At 36.6% G+C, this 23,152-nt stretch overlaps 3 protein-coding genes and 1 non-coding gene across 15 annotated transcripts in view; 3 read left to right on the top strand and 1 right to left on the bottom strand.

Moving 5' to 3' along the window:
* Positions 1–396: 396 nt before the first annotated feature.
* LOC107225535 (trafficking protein particle complex subunit 10) lies at positions 397–8,500 on the top strand. 4 transcript variants are annotated; one of them, XR_006905452.1, is made up of 13 exons: positions 397–935; positions 1,370–1,587; positions 1,677–1,870; positions 2,001–2,196; positions 2,278–2,389; positions 2,473–2,660; positions 2,771–2,989; positions 3,477–4,243; positions 4,334–5,000; positions 5,075–5,536; positions 5,612–5,933; positions 6,013–6,205; positions 6,301–8,500. XR_006905452.1 is itself a non-coding variant. In XM_046745779.1 (12 exons), the coding sequence occupies exons 1-12, from the start codon at positions 857–859 to the stop codon at positions 6,138–6,140; spliced, it is 3,552 nt and encodes a 1,183-aa protein (XP_046601735.1). In that variant the 5' UTR covers positions 397–856; the 3' UTR covers positions 6,141–8,500. The 4 variants fall into 4 exon arrangements, 1 of the variants encoding a protein (XP_046601735.1); XR_006905453.1 differs by having other exon boundaries at positions 6,013–6,210; XM_046745779.1 differs by having other exon boundaries at positions 6,013–8,500.
* On the bottom strand, positions 7,534–9,301 carry LOC107225534 (H/ACA ribonucleoprotein complex subunit 3). Its single transcript, XM_015666041.2, has 3 exons — positions 9,136–9,301; positions 8,841–8,883; positions 7,534–8,745 (listed from the first exon to the last, which is right to left on the bottom strand). The coding sequence occupies exons 1-3, from the start codon at positions 9,187–9,189 to the stop codon at positions 8,648–8,650; spliced, it is 195 nt and encodes a 64-aa protein (XP_015521527.1). The 5' UTR covers positions 9,190–9,301; the 3' UTR covers positions 7,534–8,647.
* Positions 9,302–12,512: 3,211 nt separating this feature from the next.
* LOC107224485 (dystrophin, isoforms A/C/F/G/H) overlaps positions 12,513–23,152 on the top strand; it is a 325,712-nt gene continuing 315,072 nt past the window's right edge. For 7 of the 9 annotated variants that reach the window (XM_046745769.1, XM_046745771.1, XM_046745770.1 and 4 more), the window contains exon 1: positions 12,513–12,615. In XM_046745769.1, the coding sequence (XP_046601725.1) occupies positions 12,528–12,615 (88 nt within the window). In that variant the 5' untranslated portion in view covers positions 12,513–12,527. Of the gene's footprint in view, positions 12,616–16,812; positions 16,844–17,894; positions 18,029–23,152 lie in introns of those variants that run through there. The other 2 variants (XM_046745766.1, XM_046745764.1) reach the window with 2 other exon arrangements.
* LOC124295619 lies at positions 13,619–13,810 on the top strand. The gene has a single exon (XR_006905516.1). It is a non-coding gene; the product is annotated as a U2 spliceosomal RNA (small nuclear RNA).

Below are 23,152 nucleotides of genomic sequence, written 5' to 3'. Positions count from 1 at the left end.
GTGATTCGAAATATTAACAATAAAAACACATTACATAAGTAAAAATTCCCAATATCTTTATACTTACAATTAGGATTGTATTACCATTTATATGTTTCTAAGAAAATTGTCCGTGTTATAAAGCGAATAAATGAAATATATTATCTATTCCTGTATTTCTTGAGTTTCACTACCGTCAAACATCACTTACTACAATGATAAATGTGAAGAATTATTGTGTTTTCATCTTAAATGAGAAATCCAAAGAATTGTTTTGACGCCGTTCAAAAAATTAAACGTCTAATAGGTTGGCAATGCTGGTACAAGGACGATCATATCGATAGCTAGAACCGAACAACGTTCGAGCTCGATTAAAATTGATCGACGTAGAAGTAGCGACCTGCGACAGTTCAAGATGGAGCCTGTCACGTTTACGTTTGTCGTACAACGTCTGGGTTGAATGTATATGTATATATATATTTATTTATACCTCGAGTAAAATCCGTCTGATAAATAGAGGCACATCAATGCGTTGTTGAGGGTAGATTTATACGTACATACATGTCGAAGTTAAATTATCTCGCAGAAAAACGGTTGCGGTAAATTCGATAATGTATAAGCTGATCCGTTGAGAGAGAAAGAGAACACAACACACACACGGCGTGTGAAACGAATGACGTTCAACAGATATAAGTAAAAGAATCGGACGATTGTTCGATGCTGCTGCAAAGTGCTGTTAATGTGACGTAGAATAAAAAAAAAAACAAAAAAAATAAGCAAATAAAATATAATAAACAAAAAACCAGGAAAAGAAATTTTTGTGTAATGATTAAATCCGACAATAGTGTGAAAGCAAAGCGATTAATATCATTCGGAAATGAATTGCAATGGGGGTCCGCGAAGAATTTCTGAGGAAATCACCGACAGCTCTATGGACAATAAGCCGATAATCACCTGTAAGAATAGCGAAGGACGTCGACGTCTGTCTGTCTATCCATCTATCAATCAATCACACTCCCCCTCGTTTAACCTCTCAATTCACCCGATGACATTAAGTCCCGTTCATTGTTATTGACGCCCCCCACGATCTGTCATCCTCCTACTTTTACATTCTCTCTGTCCTACTCTCGTTCCGTCGATTAGTTGAGTTTATTTCAAAGGTCACGATCTCAGATTTTTCTTCGAGATTACGACGAATTTACAGCACCCTATTAGTAAACGCGATATCGATATCGCCGAAATTCGTCTATGATAACAGAAGCAAATTGGTCTTGAAATTCTTACAAATACAACTACACTTATTTTTATATTCATAGTATATCATATTTTACAATACCCTACTTCTGCTGTCTTAATTTATTTTTGTTTTTTTATTTCCTCCAACAATCAGATGCAGGCGACGAGGATTTGTTTTTGACATTGAAAAGCAATCTGGTCCAGGCTTTGCCTCTTAATTCGGCAGAATGGCGAAGGTCCTACGGACGTCCCGTGAAGCAAGTAAACATCGAAGGATCGTTCATTCCATTTTCCAAAGACATACTGCCGACTGAGAAAGATTGGCACTTAATTAAACAGCCAATATTTCACATCTACTGGAGCGAATGTACAGTGAGTTTGCAAATCTTATTCATCCTTTCTTCAGGAGGATGCTAATTGTTTTTTCCCCTCTTCTTTATTCGTACACGTTCATTTTCTAGGATGTGGACGTTTACAAAGCTTCGGTAAAGGACGATATCGATACGTGGCTGAAGACTCTGGCGCAGTACAATGTACTAGATTGGATGATAGTTTTAGTTGAAACCTATGACCTCAAGAAGAGCAATAAACTACTGCCCAGAACAACGGTGCTGGATAAAATTCGCAGTGATTTCGCTGCCAAGCACGGAGATAGGTAAAGTATTTAGAGTTTTTACCCGGATATTCGACACCTTGAGATATCTGTATAAATAGATAGATAAAAGAAGAAGAAGAAGCAAAAGAGCGAATAATTGACCGATTAATTATTTTCAATTTTATTCCAGGTGTTTGTCGATAATTAACCCAATAAAATCAGAATCACGATCGGCGGAATCTTGGCGCGGCTTGATTATCAGGATAAGACACCTGGTCCTCACCGCCTATGACAAAACGTTGCTACGTTTTGAAGAAGTTATTAGAGAGCAGAGAGAGAGAAGGAACCAAGTAGGATGGAACTTTTGCCATTATTTCCTTTTACAGGTATTTGAATTACGAATTCGCAATGAAAATAAATAAGCACAATCTGTGAGCTAAGCAGTAACACGTTTTATCATTTTACAGGAAGAGCTAGCTTTTGTACTAGAGATGTTGGGCCTTTACGACGAAGCTTTGGTGCAATACGACGAATTAGATGCACTCTTTACTCAATTTGTGCTAAATTCCAATGTCGGAGGTGAGATGAAATTTGAAAACTGTCAACTGCCTTGTTCGTCGCGTGAGATCGTCTCACTCTCGATTAACCAATCTCCATTCCAGATTCGCCAGCGTGGTTGAGCTCGTTTCAAAGTCCCTTGAATAATTGGGCTGGGGTTAATTTAGAGAACGGAGTTGACCATCACCTGCGGCTTTTATTGGCAGACTGCAAAGCGTCGCTTTTAGATCTTAGGAGTTATTTATTTAGTAGGCAATGCGCGATGTTGCTGCTCATCAACAAACCGTGGGAGGTTCGTTGAAAGAATCAGTAATATGTCCGTTAATCATGCACAAGATTCAATTCTCGTTAACAGAGAAAATATGATATCGTCACTGACTATCCGTTGTTCCACCTGTTCAGGTGGCTCAAAGGTGCTTAGCCTTTGTGCACAACACTCTAGGCGAGCTAAGAATATTAGAAATTCAACGTCCCGAAGGTGCCGTTGAGTGCTGGGCCTTCCTGTGCGCTCTAGAAGTTTTACAAAGTTGCCAGATGTCTAATGTGAACATAGACAATGGCCAACAACTCGATCTCTGCTCTCTACATACAGCGAGTCTATGGGCGTTAGCAAGAGACAAGGTATGTGATTATCGCAGTTGGATTTGGTGTCTATAAAATCGGTGATATTGTACATCTTGAAGAAATTACTGTAAAGATTTAGGGATCTATTTGGAATGTTAACTTACGTCACAGAAACATGTAGACTATTTTGTTTCCAAAATTATTGATAATTAGAATTTTATAAAAAGATTTTTTTTTGTACCAAGCCACACTCTAATAAATAATTCTTATTACTTTTTTTTGAACGTTAACTGTGATTTTCGATCTCCTATACATCGTCGTTTGTTATTTTATAACGACAATAATGAATGATTTGATTTTTATAATTCTAGCTTAAATTCAATAATTATAATATGAGTGAAAGGTTCAGCTTATTTGTGTACGATGACGTCATAAATACCAAAGATATGTGCTTATATTACTTGTATCTTGAGAAATTACTCCCATTGGTTTTCAATAAACAGATAATCTCTGTTAAATTTAACGGAAATGTTCTTTGTTGCAGCTCGGAGACCTAGGAAAACTTTGCGGTTTAATGCCGGGTAGCGAACCGACCAGTGAGCAGCTTCACACAATAGTTTACCTCATAGCTGGAATGGGAGATTCGGAGCCTCAAGCCCACGGTAAACCGACGCCAACCGACAAGCTGAAGGAAGCATTGTCGTCGAAGGAAGCTTTCAAAAAACAATACTTGGAACACGCAGAGTTAGCTATGGGTACTTATAAACACGTCGGTCGCATCAGATCCGCGAGACTTATCGGCAAAGAATTGGCCCGGTTTTACAGCGAGCTTGGAGAGAATCAAAAGGCGGTGGCATTTCTGTCGGACGCGTTGAAAACATACAATGACGAAGGATGGTACCAACTGGCGGCGCAGACGCAACTGGAACTGGCAGAATGCTATAAAGGAATGGACGACGTCGAGAGATACACTAAAATATGCGCATCTATAGCAAGCTCTCGGTCGTTGCACGTTACCGTGAAAAATATGTATTTCGAGGAAATGTTGGCCTATGCAAAAATGCTAACAGCTCCTCAGCCTCTCATAACTGATCTTGGCGACAGCTTTCAAATACTTAGCATGGAGGTCAACGTCACGGACAAAGTTATACAGGACTGCGTGGTTAGCATCGAAGTTTGCCTGCAGAGCTTTTTGCCAAGAGAAGTCAAATGCATCGGAGTTTCAATTTCCACCGAGGAGTATAAGAAACCCACAGTTCCGGTCAATAAAAGAAAAGGACAAAAGGCCTTGCCAGAAACGCGAGTTGAATTGTGAGCATTGTGGTAGCAGTAGTAATTGTCTTATCTTTTGACGGTTTTGATTTAAAACTATTTATCATACTGCATCATTTATTTTCACAGATTATCAAGATGTACGATCGATGATATGAAGCCTTCGGATCCGTGTTTAGCTCGTTTGCCAACTTATTCGTCGTTAGAATACAAGCAAGATAAAAGTTTGTCCACGGCCAGTGTTGTCAACAAAAATCTAAAGCCGTTGATAAAACGATCGGATAGCGCTAAGCACAGAAAACCATCCGTCAATTCAAAGGGAGATTTCAGTAAGGGTTTATCTTGCGAGGCGTTTTCTTTAAAGCCTGGTGAGAACACGTTCACCGTTAGCAGAAGAGTCGATCAACCGGGAGTTTACAAAATTGGCCAACTTTCGTTGATCGTCGAGAACAAATTGGAATTTTTATCTCCCATTTTGAATCCTCGTTTGTCGTACGAAGTCGCAAAGACTCAGCCTACAATATTCTCACAATGCACCAGAGATTTACTAGCTGGACTTCCTCAGGAAATCGAATTAGTCGTTTCAAGTGGCAGCGTCAAGATTACCGAAGATGCGAAAATAAAATTAAGGTCCTCTAGAGGTTTGGCACTTCAGGGGGTAGAAAACGGTCAAGTTATGGTCAGGGAGCTGGAAATGGCTTTACCGCCTTGCGAACCGTTTCAAAATACAACGCTCGTGCTGAAAGTGTTGGCCGAACTTCCGCCAAAAAAAGACTCTTCGACTATCGAACACAAGGTTCGTTTGTTATTTATAAAATTGGTCATGTCAATGTCTCGAAAATTGTTTCTAACATCGATTCTTCCTTTCAGTTGAGCTTGCAGTGTCCTTGGGGAACTGAAGAAATCGTACCTCTGAATTTCGCGCCCCCCCTAATGTCTAGTTTTAAATTGCACACCGCCAAACAAAGGAAGTTTCTCCAAATCGTTGTTACCGGCCTAACTGCTCAACGCCTGGAATTAACGGAGCCTAAATTAGTGAGCAACACCTCGGCGGATATTAGTTTTAAAAGTTTGAATCCGGTCGCGGGTCAAAAACTGGTTATCGGAAACGGTATGAACGTTTCATTTATGTGGGAGCTTGAAATTGGTAAAGACGAAAAGTCGACAGCTCCGATAAAGACTGACTTTAGCGTGAGATACGTCCAGGTAAACCTGGCCGAAGAATCGGAGGAGAAAAATGCCGACGACGATCCTTTGCACATACGTAAACTTGCCGAAATGGACAACAAGGGAGAGATTTATAGGTGCAATTTCGACGTCGTCGATTACGTGGTAAGTGCCGACGAACTCTAACATGGATCAGACCTTTCGTGTAGTCGAAATCTAACTTTAGCCTTGTGTTTGCAGACGCTCTTCATAGTTTCATCAAAAGTAGAGGCCAGCGGAGGCGGAGGAGAATTTTGTCGAGCCGGTAGCATGTGTCACCTATGTTTGACCGTTACGCGCGTTGTAAATACTCCATCACCGACTCAGACTCCCCAATTGATGTACGAAGTATTGGCCGATCAAACAATGTGGGCTGTTTGCGGACGAACTGCTGGCGTAGTTTCGTTGGAGACTCTTGAAAAGCAGAGCGTCACTCTAGACGTTATGCCCCTGACTAGCGGCTATCTTCCATTACCTGTTGTTAGATTATCCAGATACATACCAGCAGCTGAACTTAAGAGCGGTGAGACTAAATTTTCCTACGAAATATTGCTAACAGGTTGTTTTCACTGCCTCAAATTCGTTGTTTCAAAATATTTCAGACATTTCTCGCAAGCCTGAGATGACAGGAGGTCCACGCCTAGAACCATTCAGTCCTGGACAAGTGTACAACGCTAGCAAAGCTCAACAAGTCCATGTTCTACCAGCTGCGCCATTAGAAACTAATTAATCAATCTATTGAACAACATTGAAACCCGTCCCAACAACCGTTAATTGTTACAGCAAGAATAAACGGTGAGGTAATTTCAATTTCGCGGCATGATTAATTCTCTAATATTATTCAGTCTAAACAAGAAGTAACGAAAACAATTTTATATTCTGGTTTTCAGGCGGAGCGAAGGGGGATTGAATTAGAAACTTCGATCTTTACCTCTAAAAAATTATACTGCAATTCTTGCTCAGCTTTTATAGCCATGCCATGTATTGAGGCTCGATTCTTTTTTTTTTTTTTTATACTTGGTTATAATTATCATTGCAGACGAATATGTAGTATCAAAAAAACTTTGATACAAGGAACATTCACATATACTATAACGAAACATCACTCCTATAAATTGGTGCAATATTTTTCCTTTTTCTCTTTTCGTATTCTTCCATTATCTATCCACATCAGAATCTGCTGTGTATACATGGACGAGACATACTTTTCATAGTTATGATCAATTTAGATAGCTCTCAGTCACGTTCGCGCATCTGTACCAACAATAAGTACTTAATTTACTAATTAAAAAATCTAGAAATCATATGCTGGGCTGTAGCTAAGCTGAACGTACTTACATTGCACAGGTATTTTGAAGTTGAAAATTCGATATCACAATATTTTCGCAGTGAACGATCGATTGAAAATGATAGATTATTATAATGGCAAATGAAAATTATTATTTCATGTGAAAAGAATTCGTACGATGCCAAATAATTCAACTTTTCAAACTGATGATAAACATTTTCACGTCATTAGTAATATTCTTTACATCACATACGCAGCAGATATAAAAGTGTTTTCTTAAACAAACGATTTTGAAGTATCTAATCAAAATTTCGTTTATTCTATGGGAGATTTTGTGATGCTTTCATCGATATCTACAAAGAATTGTCGAAGATGAGAAAACAGTTTGAGTATTATTCTGGACTAATAAAGAATCGGTGGATAAATTTACTGAACGATATTAATGGCAAGATAATCGACATGATGAATAAACAATAGATACGATTTAATAATCACGAGTAATGGTGCACGATTAATTGTGTGAACGTTGAGCAGTCGTGAGATGAATATTTTTTAAATGTTGCCATGTAGCTTACTATAAAAGTTATTTTTTAGGTACAAATATAGGACTCCTATATTGTATATATAATGGTAATATATATATATATATATATAAAAATCAATACTCGACATCTGATATTTCTACTTTTACATTTAAAAGTCATCTTGTTGTATTATTATTTTTTATAAAAATCGTAAAGGGTTCTAAGAAGGTTCTTTACAGTAAATCTCCGTTGCTACTTTTTGTTACATTTCGTAATGCCAGTTCTATATTCCCGTTTTATTTATTTGTATCATTATTCTTTTTTTTTCTTTCTCTTATAATCAGTTGAAATAATAAAACTGGATAATAATCTTAGGATGATTAGGAAGTTATAGCTCGTGATAAATAAAACAGCGGAATAAGAAAGTATTCTAAATAAGGGCGAAACTGTGAGCAAGATATTTTACTGCATATTTTTTCTTGATGCTCAAGTTTTTGGTGTGAATTTATGAACTTCAGACTTCAGCATTATACGAGCAAAGACTTATTAGAAATAATGTCAGCTCTCTTTTAAACAGATTCGAGTATTGGAATGGTTAAAAGTCAGTGTAACTAAAAGAGGTCGAAATTAATGGACAAAAATTAGATAATAATATTCAAAAGTTGCTGTCAGATGAGCTGACAATAATAGTTTTGCACCAGCTTACGGCTTGAGCCAAAATTCTTTTCCACTCATATAATGCCGCCAACTGTTAACAATAATATCTTGAATAATAGTGAGTGTCGATAATTCCCGTTTCGTCATAAATAAAATCGCAAGCTGTGACAAAATGTATTCCAAACCAAGGTGTGTAACTTCACTGTTCTGTAAAAGTCAATATTTTACCCCGTGCTGTGGATTCGTAATTTTATTTAACCATATCATACATTTAAATATCTTCCTTAGCAAACGATGCTTAAAAAAACAATACGATATTACCGAGAATTTAAAAAGAAAAACTGTTTGATTGACTTCATTAGTCATGGATAATTATTATGAATAGATCGGCAGTAGGCTTTGCTTGCCACTCCTTCGCCTGGGTATAATGTAACTTGTGTAAAATGTTGGTAATATGTCACATCGTGTTATATATTCTTCTATATGTATATAAGTTTATGTATATACTCGCTGTATCGTAAAATCTGTAAATCTTATCGCCATCCTTGATACAGAGCCTCGTCAAGTTGCTGACACTAAAATTAAGGTCTGATATTTAATAAGAAGATTATATATGAATAATGCCATTGTTGTTGTTATTTGCCCCTTTACTACTTTACATATTTAATTAAGAAAAAAACAGATTAGTCTTCTTTAGTTAGTCTTTACAAGCGGATAGCAGGGCTCACTTTACTTGATTGAACTTATTTCCATTGATAAAATATTCATCTAGTAGGTAGGCATGGGCTGTTGCGTTAAAAGTAGTCCGAAACGCCTCTTGATGGTGATTCGTTCTTTAGAATATTTATCTTCGGGTGAAAATCGAGCTAAAATTGTTACATCGATGCATTTAGTAATCACATTTTTTTAACCGATGGTCAACCTGTGTTCATAGACGGATACGAAAAAATGATCATCTTACCAGGATGGGCCGACAGGGTTGGTTTACCATTCGGATCGACTTTCTGGTGGAGAAAAAGTGAAAATCAAAAATTAACGTCTATCAATAGAGATGATGTAGAACATCAGCGTCTATGTAATTTCAAACCGCGAATTACAACCGAGCCGCGAACTGTTTAAACAACCTGCCTCGTATGAGCATAAATAAAATCTAATTTATAGGCAAGCGAAGCATGCGGCAAACTTAACCTCAAAATGCACGTGGACACGTGATTAATTGAATTTCACTTGTTAGCAAATAGCGAACTGTCTCTTACCTTCAACGTATAAACGCGCTCCCTTTTTTCGTTCAAATAATACATTAGATACATTTTTTATTAAGATAAAAAATTGATTTTTGGTGAAAAAAGTGATTAGTTGTCGGTACTGTATTATCACTGGACTGTGTTAGGAGATTCAGCGTGTGAGAAATCCCCTCCCAAGCTGCGAGACTACACATATATAGGTATATTAGGGCTCGAGGCGCACACAGCGGTTTCGCTCGTAGTTCGGCCGGCCGCAGATAGATGGCTACCGGTCAAATAATACAATAGATACATTTTTAGTTTTTGTTTTGCCAAAACTGTCGCAAATGGGTTAATCACGAATATGAGATTCGGAGGTAACTCGATTTTCGGGAAACTACAAACAACAAATGTTGAGGCGGCGCCTCTGAGGCAAACCCGCCACTCACCAGCGTATATTTGATTACCTAACCTCAGGCGCGTAACACTCGTTTAGATTCGTATTCGAAAATTCACGAACAACAATTTGTCGGTTATCGACATATCAAAGAATCATTTTAGAACATATTTTGACAGATAGAAACGATCAGACAATTTGAAAATATGTAAAATTTCATGCTGAATCTCGATAATTGAAATAAACTGTAAAGTAGCTGAATATGCTAGAAAACGAAATTTTTCGTAGAAATTGATTCATGTAGATTTTTTAAAGTGGGCGAAGTCGGTCCATCAAAGATTCGGTGAAGATCGAACAATGGAAATTACCGTTGGGACTGACAATTGGTGAATTAACTGTCGCACATTCATACACCACATATCTAAGTGTCGTCGAGATTTTAAAGTCCATTCGCAAAGCACAACAAATAACAGATTGCACTCTATCTGACCGTAACAACTGTGCCGCATTACATCCGGTGTCATCGCCCTGCAACGCTGTGCTGCGAATCGACGCGATTTTCGATCAGCGAACGGTTCCAATTAGCAAATTAGCGAGTAATATATTTGACTGTTTGACACGATTTCAATTTATGCATTCATCCCACGGAAAATGGTTGCGTATATATACCGATATGTATTTGGCTTAGTATAGTTACGCAAGACACTAATTCTTAATCGCAAACATTCGTATATGGCGCGCTCTCGCATCTGCGAGGATCTATCTCGTAATCCGAAATTTTATTGCTCAACGAGTGCTATTTTCGTCACGATAAGCATGTATTCGATTATTTTATCCTCATCAAATCTGCGCTTCATTTTAGCGTGATTTGTTATTTTTTTTTAAATTTCACAGAAATATTGACTTCTGTCCATTTAGGATTCCGTGCGTAATTTTAATCAAACCCGTGTAATTATACATCTCAACTCGAAACTTATATCTGCAAATGACGGAAACAAACACTCATGTATTCCGATATATCAAGAAACAGTAATCTTGTGGAACATAAGTATAATGAGGTAATATTAAACTTCGAACTTGCGATACGAGGAGTAAGAAGTGCTACACGTTTATCGATTTAGATATAAACGAGTTAAAAATTTGTGGATGGAAAATCGCATGCGCTATGTGCGACGGTAATTGAAGGAGCGGTTATGCATTCCACATAGATAAGTATGAAAAGATTTTCCAAAGAAAGACTATTTTTTACAACCATCGCTCCGTGCCGACCAAACGATCTATAAATCACTCACGAGTTTCGTACGATCTCTGCGTTAGTATTAATCGATGAAAAAGTGTGAGAATACGATTGTAAATAAGTGTAGGCGTCCCAAGATCGTGTTTGTGCAACTTACAGACTGTCGAGGCTGACAGTGTTCATCCGAATGTTAGAGCTGGCGTATGCCGTGGCATAATAAACCTCGGTTTTTATTTTTACACGCACAATTAATCGTCGTTCAATCTATATTTATCGATCATCGATTGAGGATTCAAAAATTTCCTACTTAATTTTTACGTATCGGTTATTGTAAGGTAAAATATACAGAAATCAGACGCCTGTGTCGATAATTTTTACAACAAGTTATCGTACTCGTGTTATTAATAAAATGATATTACAATCGAAATTTACTCGTATACGAACGGCTAATAACGTTTCACGTTGCATTTCAAAGCGCGGTAATTTAATTGAGTTAAGGTAGCAAACTTACGGTGATTTTTTATTTTTTTTTTATTTGCAATCTTCAATACGAATAACAATCGCAACTAATCGCACATTTAAACCGGTATTTTGTACGCGATGTAAACGATCTGTGAATAACGGTGTAAAATAAAGTATTATTTTATACATCCTGAAACATCGAAATGTTTAAACGGATCGTGATGTGCCATATAAGTTTTTAATTATCACAGAAAGGTCAGGCCATTGGCGAGGTTTTATCGTGATAATTGCGAGTGTTTCAAAAGTTGAAAAAAATTAGTGCCAAGTGTAATCGCTGATTCCTATAAACTCCCTGTAGAAATCAAGCTTGTAAGTAGATATGACAGACAAAGTTGGTGTTATACATACGTATAGTTAAAAATTTGGTAATTTATGGTAAAACTGTGACATCGAATTACGATTCTTGGTATACACCGGATTCCCGGAGTCGAAAAATCCAATCTGAAAACCCAAAGTTTTTCTGATTCGTTTTTGCGATGATATAGATATATTTGCACGACGATAGTGAACGTATGAGAATTAGAATCGCGTTATAGAAATCCAGCATGAGTGAAAGGTGCGGAGATCTCTACGTAATGACTATGTAGAATCTTTATTAACTTAACTCGCTGCAAATCCAAGGTATTTACTTTAAGTAGTGTAAGATGTAAGGTTTTATCCGTGACATTTGACGGCAATAATGTAATGCCGCAAAAGCGTGAATAACGTAGAATTACGCGGACATTTCACCATTACGACCAATGCGCGTTGTATGCAAATTAATCGATTTACCGATGATTCGTACACATACACCATACACGTTAATCGCATAGCCCTATTTTTCATGCACGCAGAATTATTAATAAATCAACGAAGTTTAAAAGAAATTCCCGCCATCGATTCGAGTTCAAAGTATAATAAAAATAATGTAAGAATGCTTTTGGTAGCATCAAATGACGTCACGCACATGGAGATGTGAGTGACAATCAACATAAAACCTGCTCAGTGTTATACCTATATATGCACACCCGAGTGTATGGTCGATGACTTAATGGTTCCTGCACTTATTACATGCCTGTATATTATTTCCAGCAGTATTATTATTAAGCTTTGGGCAAACACGAGATCTTGACGATATTACGCAACACAACCAGAGGTGTATTAATCAAGCTGCCTGCAGACGACCGTTTGAACAGACGAAACGACAGGAATATGCGGGCAACTAAATGCTCCCGATATCGATCACATGCAGGTTGTTCATTTGCAGGAGCTGCCGGATACGCCGCAATCATGCTCCGAAGGGTCAGATGGGTGGTTCAAGTCGACGAAAAACCGATCGAACACGTGCCCGTCGATGACCAAATCGCCACGACGAAAGGTATTTATCATTCGTCATCTGATGATGCTTACCAGAAAACGTACAAATGCATCGTCTGTACATCTATATCTGTGTATATTTGACTGTATCAAAGAAATGGACTGTTTTTGGTTTTCAAAAATTCGAGTCGAAAATATTGTTCCAAATGGCGAAAAAAGAATGCTGTCCAAGTTTCAGCTCTTAACACTAATATTTAGAGGTGAAACTTGGACGGCATTCTTTTTTCGCCACTTGAAACGATATTTTCGACTCGAATTTTTGAAAACCAAAAACAGTCCATTTTTTTGATACAGTCTAATCTACAGGGTGACAACCCCGAAGAGTTTTGGGAGACTTTCAACGGAAAAAGTGAGAAAAATGTCCATTCCACTTGAAAAAGTTGTCAGAATTATTTTCACCGCTTCAGTGAATATGTGCACTTAATGACTGTTTTTTTTCCCTTCTGTCTTGTTCTTTAAACGAATGCACGAATTCTCACGAGGAAGTTCAATTACAAATAATGATCACACGCGAGTAATTCGTGATTAAACAAAACATCGTGATTTCTCCAGAAAAAAAACGTATAAATGTTGAGATTATCATCAAAAAATTTTTTTTTAAATTTTCAATTTCTGAAATTTTTCTTTTTAAAATAAAACAAAGTATATAAATAGTATGTATCAAAGTTATTGCGGATGAAAAAATAGACAAGGTTGATCATCGAGCGATGGGACGTGGAAAAAAATGACGTCAATCGGAAAAAAATTGATTTTTGGTGAAAAAAGTGATTAGTTGCCGGTACTGTATTATCTCTGGACTGTGTTAGGAGCAGTTAGGAGATTCAGCGTGTTGAGAAATCCCCTCCCAAGCTGCGAGACTACACATATATAGGACTCGAGGCGCACGCAAGCGGTTTCGCTCGTAGTTCGGACGGCCGCCGATAGATGGCTACCGGTCGACCGCTCGCTCGCCGATGAAGTTTTGCAATTTTTTGTATAATGCTTGGATACTTTCAGAGTGTAGTATCGCTTCTCGGCCTATGGCTAAGATCAAAGTGTAGTATCTGTTCTTATCAGCTTAATATCTGATACGCTCCCCATTGGGGAGCCAGAATATTAAACTGGTTTTTGGAATTAGACCGGATGTCTGGGGCTTGCTCCGGTCCGGTCACGGGTCGACTCGACATTGCAGTGCCGTCGAGACTGGCCCACCTTATACAATACAATCATAAATAGTAGAGACGGTAATTCGTATGAGTCGTCATCATTGAGTCAAGATTCAAGAGTATTGCTTTATACCCATGACATGACTTGTTCGATTTCGAACGTCTGCGAGACGATCACTCCTGTAGTAGTTAATTATAAGATCTTTTGCGTTTCTACGTTGTAATATACAGCAGTAAAGTAGATGGGTAGATACTTAACTACAATATAATGTCAAAGTTGGTATAAACGTTGACCTAAACGAAACGAAACGAAAACGAAAAAACTATGCATGTTTACAATTTGTTAAGAAATCATACGAAATTGACAAACTTATATTAGTGAGGGAGCTTTCGCGGTGTAGAATAACATCATTTTCACAAATTATTTATTTTCTTTTAGATTGAAATTTTGAATCAAACAAACAAAAAAAATTTTTATTTTGAAGACGTTTGTTTGATTCAAAATTTCAATCTAAAAGAAAATAAATAATTTGTGAAAATGATGTTATTCTGCACCGCGAAAGCTCCCTCACTAATATAACTTTGTCAATTGTGTTTTACGAGTTATTTTGAATTATTTTAAGCTATTCCAAAGGTTCGACGTAAAGAGTTATTCTAAAAATGCATCTTTACGTACTTCAATCGCAGTGTTAAAAATGTTTTCAATGATAAAATAGTTGCGAGAAGAAGACAGAATACAACCTATGCACACGACGTATATTTCTAGTGATTACCAAAGATAAGTCAGAACTTACAGTATTCGTGAAACTATATTATCCAATTCAACTTCTGTATTACACGTAACTTCCTCATTGAATTCCATTAATCGATTCGCGTTGAAAATTTCTACTACTGCGAATATCAACAGAAGTTGAAAAATTTCGTACGATTTCTAACAAAACTGTGAACACGCATAGTTTTTTCCAACGAATTATTGATTTTCGTCAAAAAATTCTAGTACCTTGTACATTTGTCTTACCGAAAAAATACTAATTTTCATGCAAAGTCTGCAAATTTAAAAATTGTACGAAAATTTCCCAATTTTCCTTAAAAAAAAAAAAAAAAAAAAATTCGCAGTAGATCGTAGAAATGATTTTCACCGTGGAGAACTTGACGGCGGGCAAACGGTGTAAAATATTCAAGGCCCGTTGGAACGTGGGGTATAATACGCCCGACGTCGACGCGGGTCGAATCGACTCTCTGATCGTCAGTGCGACGGCGCCTCGACGACGAACTCGCATGGCATCCCCGACGCCTGCAGGGCACTTGGCAGTTTCGCGATTTTCGCCGCCGCATGCGGTCGCCTCGTTTTCCGAAATTTCAACCCCGGCGCTGACGGGATGCGGAAATGACCGTCGATCGAGCAAATTACACAGCTTTGCATGAGACGCGCGACCCTCCTGCGACTTTCTTATCTTCCTTCGTTAATACTCGCTGCTTAGTTTGTGTTGCAAATGATTGCACGCACCCATGTAGTCCGGTAAAAATAGGTCTGAACTAAAACTGTTTGGGATGAGTGGAATTTTTTTTTTTTTTTTGTACAGAGAATTTCGATCTGAAGTCGTTTTTGAGCTGCGTATAGACGGCGTTTCGAGAAAACTGAAACATTTGCGGTTTTCTCGACTTTTTCTCAAAGACTGTTATCGATTGATGAAAAATTACTTCACCATCGTGTAGAGCGGAAAATTCTACATCGAATTGTGTCCTCGCGAGTCGGAAACGGAGTCGGATTAACGAATCAAGAGAAAAGAAATTGTTTCACCAAAATTTCTCAAGACTTCGTCGATAAGTGGAATTTCTTTTTTCTTCGTTTGTTAATCCGACTCCGTTTCAGACTTATGAGGACATTATTCGATGTAGAATTTTCCGCTCTACACGATCGTCAATTCGATATTCATCTATCGATAGCGGTTCTCAAGGAAATCGTAAAAGATATTAATTTTTATTGTTTTCTGGAAATGCCGACCGTGCAGCTCGAAAATAACTTCATATTTGAGGTCCTGAGAGTTAGAAATCCCCCATAGACAAAAATTTCACCATATCTCAAATATTTTTAATTCGGACCTATTTTCACTGTACTAATATATTCACGAATTGTTTCATCTATAAGCTGAGGCGGAAAAACGCTTTTGCAAATACTACGGAGCTCAAAATATAAATTTTTTTTATAGTTTCTATATGATTTCATAAAAAAAATTGCAAAGATAATTAAAATCCATGCTTGTCTAAATTTTTTCAACATTTTGTTTTCAAATTTTCAATTTTTCCGCAGTGATCATAGATGTGAAAGTACAGTTTTTAGAAGGAAGGGTGTAAATGGTTTAAAACGGACAATAAAACTTTTAAAACTGTGTACATGTATAGAGACATAAACATCCTTTATCGACCTTTGTCCGACGACAAAAGTGAGAAGACGATTTTCGAAACAAACTAAACCGATAAACTTTACATCTGTAACTGCGTGACGTAAATGGAAGAACCCTGTTCCAACTGAACGTGAAATATTTAAGCGTAGCTCACTTGTATACGTAAGATATTGAAAAAAAAAAAAAATCAAAAAAATCCTACCAAGTTTTCAACATCACGCAATCTTCTGTTACATGTAAATATAACACAAGGTCTGCAAAAAAATTCTTTACTTCAACTGCATGGGACGTTTTTGATAAATATTGTGTTTTCAAGTGCGACGAATTTTTTTTTTTTTTTACCATTACGAAAAATGTAAAAACTGCAGTAAATTTTGTGGACGGGGGAAAGAGGAAGAAAAAAATTTCCTTCGAGTTTAACGTGACGTAGAATTCTCACATTTTTCACCCGGCTGATGTGTTCAAAATAAGCATTAAAAACTGTGCGTTATAGGCGTAAACTTGTTACAGGCGTGTATATATATATATATATATATGTATATAATAGTATACGTATACCTGTGTATGTATACACATACATTCACACACATAATATAAAAGTTCGGCACATAAGTCTCGAGGAAACCGGGGGAAAAAAAGGAGGGACCTTTTTTACCCTGCACGATGGATGACGACATTTGTAAGTAAATAACCCGCATATTTTTTTTCGAAAACTACACACGCCTTCGAACTTTTCAACCCCCCCCCCCCCCTATATACGACCCTGTGCCACGACCTCGTCGTATTAAACCTGGAATTTTATATAATATACGAAAGGAGCGAATAATCTCATCCCATCCCATGCAGGTTTTTTCACAATTTATTATTTTATTAAGTTATTATTTTTTAACGATACTTGTTTTACTGAATTTTTCTAGTCACCGTAACAAATGAAATTTTTTCTTAGTGCAATTTTTACATGGGTTTAAATAATCATAGAAAATTTGTAAAAATTCGCGTGTCTTTTTTTTCAGACCTAAGAATCGTATAAAAAAAATTGCGAAGTGAATGAAAAATATTGCGGCAAAATAATCGGTCGAGTTGACATGGAGTGTCCCGTATCTTATCGTGATAAAAATTTCTGTTCGATTATCCGTACTGGACTCGGTCCAAATAATTAGTTCGGACAATCGAGGTTCTACTGTATAATAATATTTTCGTCCCCACCAATCACGACTAATATTGTGGAGAGAAGGGGGGATAAATGAGAGTTCTGCGAGTCAAACAATTGTCATAATACATATGTAGACACGCTGTGCCGTACGTTAATTTTAATGCGACGTGGAGGCGAGTCGAGCCGATCTCGTAATCGTGAGGCGCGCGATGCGACAAGCGGACAATCTTATCTACGCCGAATACAATATTGCTTATTTACGAGTCAAGCTGTAGTAGCATCGGGATACCTTTCGGGGTGTGCGTCAATTTTTTTCGCCGCAAAATCGGCAGCAAACTCGCGAAACTGTTGCCAAGAAATAAAAAATCGGTAATCGATATGATAGGATTATATTTATACCGTGTAATCCTTCAAATCTCGAACTTCAACCCTGCCCTGAATTTTTTCTTACATTTCCTCTCTTGCGACGATGATTCGTAGTTCAGAAATCTACGAACGGCGGTCAGAAATTGAGTGAAATAAAAAAAGAAAGAAAAAAAAAAGAATAAGGAAAAGACGATTAAAAAAAAAAAATTGAACCACCGTTCGTATCGTATTTTATATTATAGCCTGGATTATAAATCAGTGCGGCGCTTTGAATTTCAATCGATATGTTTACAAAAAACTTGAGCTTTCAACAGGCTTTGGATATCGTCACGAAAAATTGGAGAAGTAAGTAGATGTAATACACGTATATGCAATAATATCTTCGCTGTTTTCTTAAAGCTTGTAAAAATTTTGTTTCAATCTAATTTCGTTAATTTGAATTTCAATTAAAAAGTTTTTTTATTTCTCATTTCTCTTTTCCCTATTTTGCCGACGTTCTTTTTTTTTCAACAAATAATTTATTGGTGCACATTATATTGTGTACACGCATGTGGATTAGGAATATATAATATTCTTGAAAAAAGACAACCGGCGAAAGATAAACGGTTTAAAATCAACCCATGCAACGTCATTACGAACATTCTATCTATATATTTACATATATGGTATACCTGTAACGATGTAAATTATCACGTGAACATTTCGAAAGTAACAATAAAAAGAAACCGTTTATAGGAATTTTCGAAAAACAATAAGGAATGGATAGAATTGAATTTCAGGGTGTTGAACAAAAAATGTTTACGATATTTCTTAACATATTTAGAATTAAAAGCGATTCGATTTGTAACAAAACGAAACGAACACGTCACAAGTACATAATATATATATATATATATATAGTTCTTGAATTATAATTATACTGATAATACTAATTTGTACTGCCTACAATTAACGTAAATAATTCGTACATCCGGTCGCAAATGTTTGAAGGAAAGTGAAAGGAAAAAAAAAAAAAAAAAAACGCAGCAAATTTACACCCTTAAATAGAACCGTATGCGCTAATTGAAAACGTGGGTCAACTGGAAATTAAGAGGTCTTTGACCGCGTTTTGCTGCTGTTGCTGCTGCGCTGTAACGACGACGATCAAATGGATCCGTTATTTATTTATTTATTTATTTACCCTCACGATAGTGAAATAATATTACAGTGTAATAAATATATGGGGAATTTAGACGCGAATCTAACCAACGTCTGACCCTAACGATTTTTGATTTTTTTCAAAATTGTTTCTGCAATTCTCCAAACTCTAAAACAGTGCCATGAATTTTTTCACATTATTTATTCAAGTGGTTTGTTATTTATTAATATTGAGCGTGATTTTGAAAAAGACCTGTTTTAATACTCTCGAAAAATTATCAAAGACTGTATTTTCTTTTCCAAACATTTCAAGGCCGGATCCAGGATGAGTCAATTTCTGTTTTATTATTTTAAAAATTTTTTTTAGCACTTTTTTTTTTTTTATCAACTGAAATATCGTTTAAACGTTCTGAAAATTCCCAAACAATTCTCATGTCTTCTCTTAATCACTTGGAACGTTTCCAAACCGATTCCATTGTAAAATTGATAAAATAAAAAAGTTGATCGTGCAAAATAAAAACGGAACAAAAATCAGCCCGTCATAAACGCGGCTTTCAAATGTTTGTAACGGAGAATACAGTTTCTGAAAATTTTTCAAACAATTTCAAAAGCGTTCCTCTTTACAAACTCACTTTAAATATACCTTATAAACAATTGATCGATTCAATAAAAGATACGAAATAATTCAGGTTACTCTCTAGTATTTGGGACAATTGCGGAATAAAGATTTTGACGAAAAATCTAAAATCGCATGGAATTCCCCCAATATAATACACGTGTATAATTTTTTTTTTTTTTTTTTTTGTGCAATCAAGTGCACGTATATTGTATACGTATATACACACATACCACACAGCGTGTACAGGTTTAACAGCAATTGAATACAATATCGTACATTACTCATAAGGAACGCGTCGCGTGTCTGGTCGACGATCGAGGAAGTTTTTTTTTCTTTTTTTTTTTTTATTCCTTCATTAAGCACAGGCTGATATCAATTAAACCCGCGACGCATCAATAATACGCGGACGAGTAGCTACGGAAAGTTATTCGTTTGAGCGAAAGACGAAGGGAGACGATGATATCGCACCATATATACGCGTGTGTTACAAAAGTTCTTCGGTATAACAAACAGCCGGTACAACAAAATGCATCGTCGACGTTATTATTACTATCATTATTATTATCGTTGTTGTTGTTGTTATACGTATATCGCAGGATAACTTTGTGAAAAGTGCAGAGCGCGTTGCAACGCGAGGCTCTATATTAGGATCAATGTAAAGCACATCAGGGCTTGTTAAAGCTCTCTCACGATCGGAATTATTAGACAGAGAGACGTTGGGGCACGAGGCAGCTCTTCTCGCATCTGTCTATTTACTAAGAATAATGTACGATAACCTGGGGCGTCGGGTGTAATTGTTTAGAATCGTAGACGCGATCGTATGTGTCACAAGGATATGGAACGGCGTTCCACCGCGCAGTATGGGATTGTACATGTGCGCGATGTACAACGTTATATTGTTGAGCGTTGTTGCGTCTATTGAGGGGAAATTTTTAAACGGAATTGAACTGCTTCGCGCGACTAACACGCTCGAGAATTTATTGTATAACGGGCGCCTATGCCGCGCGTGCCGCTCTGGACGACGATTTTAACCGTGTGATCGTGTAAAAAAATTTATATCGCGTCGGATCTTATTTTTTTTTTTTATTTTCTTTCCTTCGGCACAAGACCCCGAATAATCGCGGAGTTCTGAAAATTCGTGCGGAAATTTTTTTTTTTTGACGGAGTAGAAACGTGCGAGCAGAAATAATGCTGGATTAATTTTTATCGATTATTTTTCAGCTCACGATCAGCGACGGTATTTTCATTTTTTTAAAAAACAAAATTTACAATTTTTCCCAACGCGTGCAGTTGTCACGTATTGAAACAGGTTTCAAATACTTTTCCCAAAGTCCGCACGAATCGTTGTTTATAACGCCTACGTCGAAAACGATGTATTAACGATTAAACTGGCTGCTTGTTTGTTCAAGAAATCGTAAAAACCTAGTGTAAGCAGAAGTCAAAAGAGATTTTTAGCACGGACGTTCTGAACAGTTTGCAGAATAATAATAATAACAACAACAACAACAACAACAACAACAACAACAATAAAAATAACAATTACAATGACAATAATAATAGTAAACGAAATTAAAGCGATTGTCCCGCGAATTTCCAAATTACGTACATCTGCAGGTATTTTAACAAATGTTTGAACAATTAATTTTCTTAAACTGCATTCGTTAATATTCGTTACAATTCGTATATATGTATAACGTGTAAGAAATATGAAAATAATAAAGCGACCAAAGTTCATTTCTAATGAAATTCAGTTTCTTATGCATACGTACGGTAATGTTCAAGAATAGTGTGTTTTTTTTTCAATTTTCTCCAGATTACGTCTGATTGACAAAATTGTTTTTCACCAAAAAAAAAAAAAAAAAAACAAAAACAGACGAATCTCACTGAATATTCGACGTTATGGATTTTTTTCTTTGCCTACGAATAACTTTGTATTGAAATTCGAATACAAAATATAGTAAATGAGCGTATTTTTGAATAATTTTGAACTAAATCTAATAAAAAATACGTGAATTTTTTTTTTTTTATACTAATAACTCTTGCAGACAGATTGTATGTATAATTCCGGCTGCGAGATTCAAGCGAAGCTTTTGCACTGCTGCAGGCGCAGTTTCAAGTCGTCGAAAAGCTCTTTCAACGGAAGTGGAGATTTATGTGAAGTGAAGAAATAATTTGCGTACATACTGCGTACATTAACTGAAAAACTAATTTTCATTTTCTACCTAGAACAATATTTTTCGATCGTGGTAAAAAATGAAAATAGTTAAGGACCGAGCGGTAAACGGAAATAAAAATTTCTCTCAACGCATATTCCGAAGTTGCTTTGTCTTTATCACAGGCATTATTTTATACTCTGCGTGTACGATAGGAAATATTTTCCTAACTCATCGCGCGTATTTTTATTTGTACAAATATGTTTCAGCGTGTTATTTTATCGTACGTGCGACGATGACGAACAACGCATTTATTATAATAATACGCGCGTGGTAGCTTCAAAGTTTGAAATTCAGGTCAGATTCAATTACGCGCGCACAGTTCGCTGATTGTTGGTCTTGATTTCCTGACTCTTGTTACATATTTGGAATGTTGCAACGTTTAAATCGACGTTGATTGTTACGCGTGGTGAATAATATCAGCGCGGATATTTGTTGCAAGCGGAACGTATCGCGAAATAAATTTCTTGATCCTAGGGAATTTTTTTACATCGAACCTACGCAACTATAATTAATAATAAATAATAATTAACATAAATAATAATAATATTAAGCAACAACAATTTATCCCCTGATATTTCGTTACGTTAACATTACCAACTTAAGTCTGGTGAAAATTTTGTCGAATAATTTACAACTCCGTAGTAAATTCTTTCGTAAAACCTGCAACCTCTGTATTACGCATCAAGAAGTGATCGATAAATAATTGTCAGTCGTGTTTACATTATATCAAGATATATGTAACACGGTCTATGGAAACAAATGGTAAATTTGTCTACACACACGTCTACCTAATCTTGAAATTAGACACAATTTCTTCTAACGCAACTTGCATTTTCTAGGAAGGTACACGACTTTCCCCCATGCGTGCGCGTACGTGCCGCATGTTTTTATGCACGCAATATTTATGGGGATCGTAAACGTTGCGTACGTAGAACTCGCACTAAGCCCTACTACGTCATGTGCTCCGTAAATTTACTTTCAAAACCACGCATTCTAGAACATCGCGTTACATGTATTTAGTACGGAGCAAGAGAGAGAGAGAGAGAGAGAGAGAGAGAGAGAGAAGAAAGAGAGAAAGAAAGAGAAATAAAGAGAGAGAGAGAGAGAGAGAATCTTGTTACGTTGAGTGTTTCGGGACCCACGTGGCCACGCACGTTACATTATATCCCACATTACGACGCGTGTACGAACTTGAACATATAATGCATTCGTGCCACGTGTACCATGTGTACATATATATATATGTACCTATAAACGAATATACGCGTATATTGTAAAAAAAATAAATGCGCGTTTTTAAGGATACAATTTTTCCGAATGTCTCCCAAGAACTGCGATCGAAATATTTGGTAACATTGCGCGTGCGATTTTCTTGTACGTGTATGTTATAGGTGTATGATATATGTATATGGAGCATTCCATTCGAAGTCAATCTGGGCCCGACCCTCTAGACCTTTCTTTTATTTCTGATTTAGCTCCCGAATTTTTATACAATTG

The sequence above is a fragment of the Neodiprion lecontei genome, chromosome 7, assembly GCF_021901455.1.
Source record: "Neodiprion lecontei isolate iyNeoLeco1 chromosome 7, iyNeoLeco1.1, whole genome shotgun sequence".
In the NCBI taxonomy this organism is placed as follows: domain Eukaryota; kingdom Metazoa; phylum Arthropoda; class Insecta; order Hymenoptera; family Diprionidae; genus Neodiprion; species Neodiprion lecontei.
Note: the sequence above shows the minus strand (reverse complement) of the source record. Positions and strands in the feature narration are given on the sequence as shown.